The sequence below is a fragment of the Zingiber officinale genome, chromosome 2B (genome assembly GCF_018446385.1).
Source record: "Zingiber officinale cultivar Zhangliang chromosome 2B, Zo_v1.1, whole genome shotgun sequence".
Taxonomy (NCBI): Eukaryota; Viridiplantae; Streptophyta; class Magnoliopsida; order Zingiberales; family Zingiberaceae; genus Zingiber; species Zingiber officinale.
In genome coordinates, this window is record NC_055989.1 from 150,295,906 (window position 1) to 150,309,699 (window position 13,794).

General features: G+C 42.3%; 1 protein-coding gene across 1 annotated transcript; it reads left to right on the forward strand.

Moving 5' to 3' along the window:
* Window positions 1-11,867: 11,867 nt before the first annotated feature.
* LOC122049667 (probable WRKY transcription factor 61) lies at window positions 11,868-13,483 on the forward strand. Its single transcript, XM_042611027.1, has 3 exons — window positions 11,868-12,280; window positions 12,362-12,487; window positions 12,567-13,483. Exons 1-3 carry the CDS (start codon window positions 12,018-12,020, stop codon window positions 13,426-13,428), a joined length of 1,251 nt encoding a protein of 416 aa, XP_042466961.1. The 5' UTR covers window positions 11,868-12,017; the 3' UTR covers window positions 13,429-13,483.
* Window positions 13,484-13,794: the final 311 nt, after the last annotated feature.

A 13,794-nucleotide genomic window follows, 5' to 3' on the forward strand; every position in this document is an offset into this window, starting at 1 on the left:
AAAACCATGCTTTCATATTTGTTCTTTTCCTCCCAACTTCCTTAGTTTTGACCTTGCACCAAGAGACCTGAAAAATATGCACAGAAATGGACAAACTAACACTCAACAACATGCGATTCAAAGTATTTTGTAAGGGAAACCCTTAATGATTAGAATATAAAAACAAGTCAGTGTTTCGTCATTGATTGTAGTAGGCCATTAATGGTTACGGTACTATTGTAAATGGTGGTTATTATTGTAGTAAAATTTCGAAAACATTGTAGGTATTTTATTAAATTTAAATAATTTTGAATAAGTTAGGATATAAAAGTGTTTATGTATAAGTTTTTTGATCGAAATAAATTGATTTTATTTTCACACAGTGTATAGCTATTGTTATAACACTTAAAATAAAATTATTTTTGACATGAACTACCTTTTTATTTTTATTTTTATTTTTTTTTAGAAAAAACACCTGTTTAAGGATTCTAATAATTAGGGTGGTGATTTTGATTTTTGTATCGTCCAAGTAGGGATGTAAATTAGTTAAATTGTGTCGAATTTTGTTAGTGTTGAAGTTTATTTGTTAGGGTAATCGAGTGAATCTAAGTCGAATTTAAAATCAATCATTTAAGTTTAACTTAATTTATTTGATTGGTTATTAAGTTTGATAATATAAGTTTGTTAATTCATTTTAAAAATAATTTTATTTATTTATCATGTTGACAAGAGTTTTATTAATAAACATGATTTAAATATTATATATGAACAGTTCATAATTTCTATTCGTGAATATAAACGAGTGAACAGAGTTTCATTCTTCATTGTTACCCTATTCACCTTATAGTCTTCACCTTATGTGCACTATATATTTATTTTTTTTAAACTTAAGGTTTCAAATTTAGGGGTTCGATTCTAGTATTTAAGGTAAAGAAATTTTTTTAAAAAAATACACAAGGTGCTCACAAGTGGATAGGATGTCATATATATATATATAGACGGTCACGTGGGCGCCTCCCCTCCCCTAGCGCGGACGCTGTCATACACAGCCTGAGGGGTGCAACACATCAACCTTGTATATATATAAGATGAAGCTACGTTGCACATCAAAATATCTGTGTATATATACACACAACCATTCGGTGAGTGACACTGGATGACGTAGGGTGATTTCAGGCACCCGGACCACTCCCGGGCAGCCCAAGTAGTCGAAATCCGCTCGGGGTGCCCGGGAGTGGTCCAGGCACCCAGAATCACTCTGAGTCACCCATGCGTCGCTCACTGAACGAGTATGCAGGGTAACAATTATCACTCTCTCCTCTCTCTCTCTCCCCCCTCTCTCTCTATATATATAATTATATCCTGCACAACTTACCCTGCACAACGGTGGGCGATAACGCATGATCTGATGCAACCAAAACTCTTTTTTTTTGTTTGCTTCTCTTATTTGCATGCAGTACTTTTCTCACTCCTACATGCAGCGTTGGTGCTGATCTTTAAAGACTAACACCATCATTGTGTTGGGATATGTCCGATGCGGTGTGCTAAAAACATATTTCATAAGCATGTATAGCGGAAAACTTAACAATAAATAAATTAATTTATTGCATCACACATACCATATGCATGCAAGATACAATCTCGCAGACAAGATCATAAAACAAAACGAAATCGAATAACAATTATTTTAGGTATAATTTACAGATGACCTATAACGAGAAGGGTATTAACCTTTTGCGACATTATCGAACCTTGCCTTTATTTGTATCCACGTCGAGCTCTTCAAAATAACTCTAAGAAAATAAGTTTTACCTTCAGAAGATACTAGCCATGAGCGAAGGAGAAGGATCAAGAAGAGTATGAAAAAGTAAAAAGCAAAAGGAAGATCTTCTTCCTTTGGGTGGCTCACCGCAATAAGAGCTTCTTCTCTTGTTGTGGTACACGGCAATAGAGAGGGAGAGGGAGAGAGAGAAAGGTATTGGGTTTAGATTTCCAAAACCTAATCAAGCCATTAATGAATTGTCTATTAATTCTCTCTTAACCATATTAATATATAGTCCTCTTTAATGAGTTAGATTAGAAAGCTCAAATCCAACCCATTATACCTTAACCAAAAATTAGTTCATTAACCACTTAGTTTTGTTCGCAGCTAAATTAAGTTGGCTCATGGTTAAACCAAATTGATTTATGACTAAATCAAATAGGATCAAACTCTTTCATAAGAGATGTGACCCATCTGTACTTCTATTTCGATAAATATTTTTATATTTGTCTTATGTATAATCCAACCAAGTATTTATCTCTTGATCTAAGAATCCTATTCTCTAACTTGTTTTATGTCTTTTAAAGACTCGTAGTGTGTGTGACCCAATAGGTTCCTATTTTATCTTGGTCATCGATAATTAACTACTTAATTATAGAACGATCATGAATGATACCTAGTAGTACATCATGATCCTCAATTAACCGAAAAAATATAGTTGATCTCAGAACTAATTCTGAACTCTTCAACAACTACAGTGAGTCGTGTCTTGTTCCTTTCACTCGTCTTATACCCACTTGGTTTAGGACATGATCTATATGTCTTCCCTCACTAGGCTGACTATGTCATACCTAGCCCAAGTAATACTTCCTTATTCTACAGATTCAAATTACTCGTACATGTGTACAAGAGTCTTATACTCTTAACATGTGATATTTTGACCAAAGACTTTGAGTAATAATCCTATGGAGTGACCACAGAGTATATATCTCCTCATACGGAGCGGTGAATCCTCTGTAAGCTATCCAAACATCTTCGAGTACTTCAACTTATACTTAATCATCTTAGATCTACAGCTCTAAGAGATGTTTGCTTAGGATATCAAAGTATAAATCTCCATGACCAAAATGACTTGTATACCTCAAGCCGAACGAAACTTGCACTCGAGCTGCAGTAAGAACTTCACAGATATATCTATATATGTAGAGAACCATATGAAGTCTTATAGCAAGTCACTCCAATGAACTAGTTATCATAACTAGCATCCATGTTTAACTCTCGGCATCCCAATGTCTCCAACTAGTGAGAAATAGTTGCTTGACCGAATCAAGGAGTATAATCTGTTGGACCGCTGGGGCCGGTTAGAAGGGGGGTTGAATAGCCTGCAAAATTAAAAAGACAACCCTTTTCGACTTTTCAACAGAATAACACTTGCATAAAATAATTGAACAAATAAAACAGAAAAGAAAGAGGCACACAGGGATTTACTTGGTTACAACCGGGGAGGTTGTTAATCCAAGGAGAGTATTACACTAACTATCTCCTTCAGGCAAAAAAGCGACGCAACGGTTGTTAATCTTATTACACAGGGGCACCCCGAAGGGGTTCCGGGCACCCTGGGGGGATAAAACTTTATCCCCAACGCAACGGATTGCGCTTGACGGGATCCGGTCAAAAATCAACCTCCGGGCGCCCGAAATGGTTCCGGGCGCCCGGACCACTAAGTTAATCAAGTTGACTTTCTGATCCGGGCCTTCTGCTCTGGTGCTGCTCGCCTTGATCCGAGTCTTCTGCTCCGGCTCTACTTGCTTGGATGATCTCTGCCATCCGAACTAGGGCTCACCCGAACCCAACTTTCGGTCTTCTTGAGCAGGCTTCCGCTCCGGCTTCTTGTCCCTCGAAATCGTCGCGTGCTTCCTTCTCGTCCGCCAGCGTACTCATCCGTAGTCTTCGTCCCTCGGTCGCACCCTGTGCCGACCTTCTCGCTAGCTGTGTCTCTTGCTCCCCGAGCAGTCTTCCGCTCCGGCTTCTCGTCCCTTGGAACCACCGCACGCTTCCTTCTCGTCCGTCGGTGTACTCTTCAACAGTGCCTCGTCCCTCGGACGCACCACGTGCAGTCCTTCTCGCTAGCTGCGTCTTCCGCTCGACTACCTGTGCTCCTAAGCTCCTGCACACTTAGACACAAGGTTAAAAATACACATGACCTAACTTAACTTGTTGATTACACTAAAACAACCTTGGGGTTCCAACAATCTCCTCCTTTTTGATGTGAGCAACCCAAGTTAAGCTAGGGTAAATAGACATAAAAATAAACTAACTAATTTTATAATAAAGTACAAAAAGATAGAAAATTTAAATTTTGGTCTACCTCCCCCTGGACTTATACTTTTCCATCTCCCCCTTTGATCACATAAAAAAATGCGGTTCAAAGAAAAACTCTAAGGGAAAAAAAAATTGTAAATTTGAAAAAAAAAATTGTAATAATTTTCTAAATAAATTTTAAGTAAGAAAATTTTTCTAAGAAAACTCTAAGTAAGAAAATTTTCTAAGTGAAACTTTTAAGAAAGGGAAAAAAATTCTGACTTAAACAACTTTGCAAATATATTTTTGAAAAATTTTCTAAGTAAGTTTTATGTAAAAAAATTCTAAGTAAAAAAATGTTTAAAAGACTTTTTAAAGCATTATTAAATTTCAACTTTAATGTTTTATCAGAAAGTTAATTAAATATTTTATTTCAATATTTTGGCTTCCAGGTCGTGGTGAGGCACTAGGCTTTCTTGGTTATTGGAGCAACAACCACTTCATTAGACAAAGCTTTATAAAGAAAACTCACTGTTTAATTTTCTCACTGAAAGCTCTAAATCCGATTAAAATTTAGATTAAGCAAGACTTAGGAACCCAATATAAGTTCCAGTCAACTGGATTAACTAAAAAATTTTTAGGGACATATCTTTTTGAAATGTTCCTAATTTGTCCCTTATGATATCTAAAATATCAATTTAAATTGTTAAATTTTCTAACATTGGTATTAGATGAGCATGTGTGATTTTTCAAATTATCATTTTCTATTTTTAATTTTTAATTTTCTAATTTAATCTTGTCGAATTCTTCTATAGGACAAGATTTAGCTAATATTATTTTTAAATTCTTATTTTCTTTTTCTAATTTATAGTCGTCTTTAGTTAACAATTTAACAAACTTAAAGAGTTTATCAGGAGGAAGAGATCGTACCTGACTTACCTTGTCGATCTCGTTGTCCATGTCTCCCCCTGAACTGCTGCTTTCTTCCGACGTAGCTCCCCCTTCATCGATGCTCTCGATGCTCATTTCGGAAGAGCTTGAATCACAGTCGTCGTCTTGATGACTCGCCATTAATGCAAGCCCGGAGAAAGCTTCGACTGTCGATTCAGACGACATGTCGTCCCACATCGCTTTTAATGTCTTGCGCTTTTGGACAGGCTTCTTGCTTTTATCCTTGTCCTTGTTCTTTAGCTTGGAGCAGTTGTCCATGACGTGCCCTTCTTCGTCGTAGTGGTAGCAGCGGATGGTCCTTTTCTTTTTACCTTGCGGATGGTTAGTTTTTTTAGACTTACAAAGATTCTTGAATTGTCTTACCATCATTACCATTTCCTCGTCATCGAGAGAAGACTCCGACTCAGGTTCGTCTCTCGATGCTTTGAGGGCGACGTTGTTCTTGGGCTCCTTCGTACCTGCACATCTTTTCATACACTTCAAATGTAAAAAATAATTCTTCTAATGTAATTTTTTCTAAATCTTTTGAAATATAAAATACATCTACTAGCGATGCCCATTTTGAATTTCTAGTAAAGGAATTTAATGTGTACCTTAGCGAATCTCGATTACTTACCGTTTCTCCGAGATTCGAAAATCCGGTGATGATTTCCTTTATTCTTGAGTGCAGATGCGCAACTGTCTCGTCTTCCCCAAGTCGCAGGCTGGTGAGCTAGTTGCGAAGTAAATCTCGTTTTGCGAGCTTGGCTTCGGGCGTTCCGTCGTGCAGCTCGAGAAACTTCTCCCAGAGTTCCTTCGCGGAGTCGTAGTTGCCAATCCAGTTGACTTCTTGTGGTGGAAGAACAGTTAGTAGATAGTACTTAGCTTTGTCGTTTGTCACGTAGTCGGTCTGCTCCTTTTTCGTCCAGTAGTATTTTTCCTTACTTTCTGGTGCTGTAAAACCGAATTCCATAATTAACATTAAATCGAAATTAGTCTTAAAAAATACCTGCATTCACTTTTTTTAGCTAGCGAATTCCCCTTCGAACTTCGGCGAGTAGATACTCGGTCTGGCCATCGTCTTTGCTTCGATCGGCGGTTAGTCCTCTTGAAGCGCCTTGGCTCGGATACCACTTGTTGGACCGCTGGGGCCGGCTAGAAGGGGGGTTGAATAGCCTGCAAAATTAAAAAGACAACCCTTTTCGACTTTTCAACAGAATAACACTTACATAAAATAATTGAACAAATAAAATAGAAAAGAAAGAGGCACACATGGATTTACTTAGTTATAACCGGGGAGGTTGTTAATCCAAGGAGAGTATTACACTAACTATCTCCTTCCGGCAAAAAAACTTCTTACAACAATGAAGTGCACAAAGAAAGAAGCTAAACTCTAAATGAAAGCTTACAAGTGTTGGAAATGAATCGCTTGAGTTGATGAAAAACTTCTGAACTAAGGCTGTATTTATAGCCTTAGTCGGGACGCCCCGAAGGGGTCTCAGGCACCCTGGGGGGATAAAACTTTATCCCCAACGCAACGGATCGCGCTTGATGCGATTCGGTCAAAAATCAACCTCCGGGCGCCCGGACCACTAAGTCAACCAAGTTGACTTTCTGGTCCGGGCCTTCTGCTCCGGTGCTGCTCGCCTCGGTCCGGGTCTTCTGCTCCGGCTCCGCTTGCTTGAGTGATCTCTGCCATCCGGGATAGGGATCACCCGAACCCAACTTTCAATCTTCTCGAGCAGGCTTCCGCTCCGGCTTTTCGTCCCTCGAAATCGTCGCTTGCTTCCTTCTCGTCAGCTAGTGTACTCATCTGTAGTCTTCGCCCCTCGGTCGCACCCCGTGCAGACCTTCTCGCTAGCTGCGTCTCTTGCTCCCCGAGCAGTCTTCCGCTCCGGCTTCTCGTCTCTCGGAACCACCGCACGCTTCCTTCTCATCCGCCGGTGCACTCTTCCGCAGTGCCTCGTCCCTCGGACGCACCGCATACCATCCTTCTCGCTAGCTGCGTCTTTCGCTCGACTACCTGTGCTCCTAAGCTACTGCACAATTAGACACAAGGTTAAAAACACACAGGACCTAACTTAACTTGTTGATCACATCTTGGGGTTCCAATATAATCCGTGTTATTCTTACGGAATTGATGATGTCTATATGTATTAATTCGACAATTAGGAAAATTTCAATATATTCATAATTACACAAGTAGAGATAATCACAAGTTGTGATACAATCACAAATTCTCTCATGCTATGAATAGTATTGCGGATATTCAGTAAATGAATTTAAAACTATTTAAATATATAATATGTGCTCAAATAATGAATCTATATTTATCAAATAAATAGTAAAATCATAAGGTGATTGACATCTCTCAAAATCTAATACATTGGTATTGGTTTTTAAAGACCAACATCAACACTGGTTTGAAACCAGCACCAGCCAACACCACGTTTGTGATGGTCTTTAAAGATCAGCACCAGCCCATAGGGCATAGCGCAGATAGTGGGCGCATAAAATTTCTAGGGTAATGTCGAGAGATCGAATCTCAAGAACTGATGATATGGGGTTTACCCCATCGTGCAATTAACAACTGTGTACCTGCATTTACCTCCCTCTATATCTTTGAGGGCGTCACTAGAAGGGCTATTAATGTAGCGGATCTATATTTTTTAAAGACTAGCACTAACTGGCACTAGTTTCAAACCAACGTTGGTGCTTGTCTTTCAAGACCAATAGCAACGTGGTGCTGGCTTGAAACCAGCACTAGATGGTGCTGGCTTGAAAACCAGTACTAGATGGTACTAGTCTTTAAAGACCAACACCAACATGGTGCTAGCTGGTGCTGGTTTCAAACCATCGTTGGTCGTGGTCTTTAAAGACCAGGCCAACGTGGTGCTGATTTGAAACCAATGTTGGTGCTAGTCTTTAAAAAAGGTAGATCCGCTACCTTAGCGGCCCCCCTAGTGCCGGCCCCACGGATATGGAGGGAGGTTCATGCAGGTACACAGGCCATAGGCGCATGGCGGGGTAAACCCCAGGTCGTCAGTTCCTGAGAATCGACCCCCGACCATTACGCCAGAGATACCATGCGCCCACCGTCTGTGCTACGCCCTGGGGGCTGGTGCTAGTCTTTAAAGACTAACACTAATGTGGTGCTAGTTGATGCTGGTTTCAAACTAACATGGTGTTGATCATTAAAGACTAGCACCAACGTGGTGCTGGCTGATGTTGATTTCAAACCAACATTATTTTTTGTCTTTAAATATTAGCATTAACGCCGCATGAAGGAGAGAGACTTACATGTAGGAGAGAGAAAATATTACATATAGATGAGAGATAAAAATAAAAAAAAGTTTTGACTGCGTCAGATCATCCATGTATGTTGTCCCCCATCGATGTGTAAGGTATGTTGTGCAGGGTATCATATTATATATATAGCAGGGGAGATGGGCGTTGGCTAAGTGACTCTACTGTTGACCTTGAGAAGACTAAAATCATGGCGGCATGGAAGAACCCGCGTGACAAAGAAATGAACTGGGAGAAGAGAGCGTTAGTTATCGGGCAAGGGAGGGGGTCCCCGACATAGGTACTCCGACGATCAAGTTAGATAACGAGTAGAGAAGATAGAGAACCATAATATCATTTAAGATCCATTGTTAATACCAAGTTAGATAACAGATGGAGAAGATGGGGACACTCAAGGATGGTTGCCATCAAGTAGTACTATACTTAATTGTCGATCGTCTATTACTGATTGGATTTGCCTAATGGAATTGGTATAATTTACAATTCCTACAACTGGAACCATTTCGGAGCTGTCGATAGGCTTGAAATTATGGTCCTTTGGGATTTCCGATAGGATGCCCATTTTGACTTTTGTCGATCGGACTTGACTTGTCAGTTAGATGTTGCCCATTTTGATTATTGTCAATCGGCTTTTACTTGTGAACGTCGATCAAACTTATGTGAAGATGTTGATCAGACGTTTGGTTTGAGTGTCTGCTAGGCTCTTTCTACTATATTTTTAAAGGAGATCCTTGAGAGGGGATTGAGGATGATTCTTTATTCGTTTTTCATGACTCGGTTATTCGACGGAGGCTCTTGGCATACTGATAACATTCATTGGTAGCATGATGAGGAGATTGATGGTAGTCACAAAAATGTCAATGACTTTCAAGCGGTGACTGATCCCCTCCTTGCACTGCTTTCTCTTCCAGGACTGGTGGAAGATCCAGGCGAGAATTTTTGGGGCGTTCTGGAGATGATGGTGGTTTTCGATCGACTTGACTGATCATAGTTGAGACATTCACCTCCTTTTTCATGTGGTCTAGGCTTCATATATATTGATGTATTTGACCACTTTCCCCAGTAGGTCGTCAAAGTCCTTTGCAGGCTTTCTGATGAGGGATTAGAAAAACTCTCCTTCTAAAAGCCTTAGGAGAAGACACTTATTAATATTTCGGAAGTGGCAGACAAAACATCTAGCGCCACTTGATTGAATCGCTTGATGTATGCTCATAGGGATTGCTCGGCTCCTTGGCCCTTGCTTGAGCGTGAATAGACTCAGCCTAGTCTTTTGATACCTCCTACTGTTGGCAAAGTGGTGCAGGAAGACTTTGCGAAGATTTTTGAAGCAGCAAATAGACTCGGCAGGAAGTCGATTGAACCATCTTTATGTGGAGCCAGAAAGAGTGGTAAAGAACACTTGACACTTAACGTCATCCATGTATTGATGAAGGATGGCTGCGTTTTCAAATTTAGGTAGATGATCTTTTCGAGTCGATTGCTCTTCCATACTCTCCGATCGATAATGGTTAAAAGTGGCTCAACAGTTTACCCTCTAAAATTTCTTGAGAGAACGACATGCTTATTCGCTCAAGAGAACCACTAGGGACCTGAGCCTTTCTCTTTTGCGAATCTCGAGCGAGTGCATCCCAGAAGATGATCCTTGGAGCCTTTCTGCTCAACCCATATCATCAAATGGTGTGTGGAACAATGCCTTGTGATATGCGACCGGGGATGAGGGCACGGGCGGAAGGATGATCGGCTGCATAGGTGCTTGCACGAATCTAGATGAAGGAAGAGGAACTGGTTGGAACCCAGTCGAGCCTTCCACTCAAGTCCCTCGCTTGGTGTGAGGGCATGTCGTTGATACAGTCGAGTTGTACGATAGAGGACCCCCGACTGCTGCTTGTTGTTGCTGCACTGACTTATGTGCTCGAACAGTTATTAGCAACTCCAAATCTTCTTAAGACAAACTGTGATGAGAATCCAACCTCTTCCATTTTTGCGTTTCAGATTCAAGCAAAGTTTTCACAGACGACGTCAAATTTGATCTTGTCTGAAAGCAAGGGAGATGACACATTGGCTAAGTGGCTCTGTTATTAACCACGAGAAGACTAAAATCTTGGTGGCATAGAAGAACCTGCGTGGCAAAGACAGGAACTGGGAGAAAAGAGAGTTAGTCATCGGTCCAGGGAGGTGGTCCCCGACACAGACACTCCAATACTCAAGTCAGATAGTAGGTGGAGAAGATGGAGAACCATAATAACGAGTGATGAACTATGTAGTGAGACCTCACATACTTGCACCTGTAGATGAATACTCCCTTTTATAATGTTATGATTCATGTATGCACGAATATCAATGCCTTTCCAAAAATGGACAAACCATTATGATGCTCTAACACATTTCTTAAAATAGACTTGCAATTTCTATGTTGGGGAGGATAGAAGTTTTCATTATTTCCGTCATAGAACTGGCACAAGAAATATTCTCTTGATTATTTGACAGGTGATTACGATTCTCTAACAATATTATCTTTTAGAGGGGATCCGACCGGTTCTAAAGCCGACCAGATGTATGTTGGGAGCTCTGTATTGGAGAAGTGGAGAACTAGGAACCGTAAGTCCAATCGATGCTAAGTTTGTCCGGGTTTATGTTGAGGATTCGACTTGCACTCAGCCGCTATGCTTGGATAGAGAGTCTGGTTCAGTCGCGCGATGTGTCTAGTGTGTTCGATCGGACCTTTGGTCCGATCGGCTAGAGCACTTGGCGGGGGACCCTTGGCTCATCTTTACATGACACTGATATAACCCGAGGTTTCGTTAACTCTAAGGGATTCAGGATCCGATCGAACCAACGGTCCAACCGGCCAACCCAATCGGCCTAGACATGTGACCATGCTAGTTTCGAGGGTTGACCCCTTCTTGACTTTGACCGTCATCTCACCTTGACTTTGACTACCGTATCATCTTGATTGTTGATCCCATGTTACCTTTGGGGTGACTTATTATGGACTGTGTATATAGCTACCTCACCTTGATTTTGACTACCATATCATCTTGACCATCAATCCCACGTTACCTTTGGGGCAACCCAAGAGGGAAGACTAAACTCCACGGAAAAAATCTTATTAACTTAACTTTATTATAATCCAACACCTAAATCATAATATCCTAAACTCTAAATACATATAATATACTTTATGACTATTTAAAATTTTTAATTTTAAATACTATAATTCAAAATGGAATTCTGAACTCTAAGGAGAAATTATATATATATATACACACCTAAATGTGATCATGATCCTGACCTTTACCTAGCAACGCTCTAAGAAATCCAAGTCGACGCCAAGAAAATTATTCCCATGCAAGAAGACTGAAGAAAGTTCATGGCACAAGTCTGAAGGAACCTTTTTTCCCTTTCTCGCAGTTTCCTTCCTTCCTTCATCTCATGGGATCATCAGTCAATGTTCTGTTTCCCATTTAGTCGGGAAGTTCTTGTTGACCAAGCAGTTCCTCTCGAAGTCAATCTTGCATAAAGAAAGGGTTGCAGTTGAATCGAAGGAGGAAGGAGGAAGGAGGAAGGAGGAATTTTCAGCGACCATGAATCTTGAATACTCCTGTTCTTTGTTCCACTGCAAACTTTTCCGTTGGAGAATTGTCGTTGAATTTCTTCGATAATATAAATAATGCTTCCATGTCCCTTAATTTCCGGCAAACTTTTCCTGCAACCGTCGACGACCGGCTGAATTCCTGGTATGGATCAAATCCTCACCCAGATCCTCGACGCCTGCCGGCAGGCTCACGACTTCGACCGCACGCTCCGCCTCTCCGACGTCGCCCTCGACCCCGACTTCCTCCTCGCCACCTGCGAAGACCTCGCCGCCGCCTTCCATCAGGCCGCCTCCGCGCTTCGCGCCCGGGTGCTCCCGTTCGAGCCACCCCGAGTGGAGCAGCAGGTGGCGCAACTCTCCCCCCTGCGCCGGGAGTCTCCGTCGGAGAGACGGCTGTCGAAGAAGAGGTTTGTAGATTTCGTTTGGTCAATGCGGTAAACTTTCATGATCTTATTCTTCCCGGAAATTGACTCGATCGTGGTTTCCAGGAAGAAGGGGGCGGTGACGAGGACGGTTCCGGCGGTGAGGATCGGCGATGCCGTCGTTCCTCTGGACGATGGATACACCTGGAGGAAGTACGGCCAGAAGGACATTCACAATTCCAAATTCCCCAGGTGGTGGTTCTTCTCCTCCTTCTTCGATCCCACTGCAAAATTCGGTTCTTGAAAGCTTGAATCGATCGATTAATGGCAGGAGCTACTACCGGTGCACCCACAAGAGCTTCTACGGCTGCGGGGCGAAGAAGCAAGTGCAGAGGCTCGACGACGACCCCTCCACCTTCGAGGTCACCTACCGCGGGGAACACACCTGCCAGACCTCCACCACGCCGCTCTTCATCCCCTCCATCCCAGTCGACGTCGAGAACAGAGGCCCCGTCGACGGCGAGGGCTCTTCGGTCCAGTTGCATCTCCAAGCCATGGCGGGGCCGTCGTCGTCTTCGCAACCGCAAATCCACAGTTGGCTGGGAGGCGAAAACAGAGGCCCCGGCGACGGCGAGGGCCTTTCGGCCCAGTTGCAGCTCCAAGCCATGGCGGGGCCGTCGTCGTCGCAACCGCAATTTCAAAGTTGGCCGGGCGGCGAGAACAGAGGCCCCGGCGATGGCGAGGACCCTTCCGCCCAGTTTCAGCTCCAAGCCATGGCGGGGCCGTCGTCGTCGCGACCGCAATTTCAAAGTTGGCTGGGCGGCGAGAACAGAGACCCCAGCGGCGGCGAGAACCCTTCGGCCCAGTTGCAGCTCCAAGCCATGGCGGGGTCGTCGTCGTCGCAACCGCAATTTCAAAGTTGGCTGGGCGGCGAGAACAGAGGCCCCGGCGGCGGCGAGGACCCTTCGGCCCAGTTGCAACTCCAGGCCATGGCGGGGACGTCGTCTTCGCAACCGCAAGTCCTCAGTTGGCTGGGCGGCGTTGGCAGCGGACAGGCAGCGACGGCGAGGCAGGGCGGCGGCAGAGACGTGGATGTCTCGGTGGCGGAGCTCGCCGACGCGATGTTTAATAATCCGGGGAGCAGCGGAAGCAGCAGCATGGACGCCATCTTCCCGCCGAAGAGAGGAAATTAATCGAATAATCTGCCAAAAAAAATCAAAGGGTTGAATTTGAGTAGAATTGATCTCAAAATTGACAATTAGAATTAATTCTTCTCAAATTTATCTCATTCAAAACTCTTTGATATTCTATGTCTTTTGTAGAAGTTGAAATTGTTTGAAAGACAAATTATGATCGGCCAATGCTTTGATATTCTCATGTCTTTTGTAGAAGTTGAAATTGATTGAAAGACAAATTATTATTATTACTAGTGATCGGCAAACGTGTTACAGTGTGACGTTAGAGAATCTTAACGGCTTCCTTATGCAAAAAAAAAAAAAAAAAAAAAAAAAAAAAATTAATTTAATATTATATTTATCTTAATAAAAAAATTAAAAAAT

Coding starts and splice junctions, on each gene's coding strand:
- LOC122049667 (XM_042611027.1), top strand. CDS start 12,018: ATGGATCAAATCCTCACCCAGATCCTCGACGCCTGCCGGCAGGCTCAC. Junction 12,281..12,361: donor AGACGGCTGTCGAAGAAGAG/GTTTGTAGATTT, acceptor CGTGGTTTCCAG/GAAGAAGGGGGCGGTGACGA. Junction 12,488..12,566: donor CACAATTCCAAATTCCCCAG/GTGGTGGTTCTT, acceptor GATTAATGGCAG/GAGCTACTACCGGTGCACCC.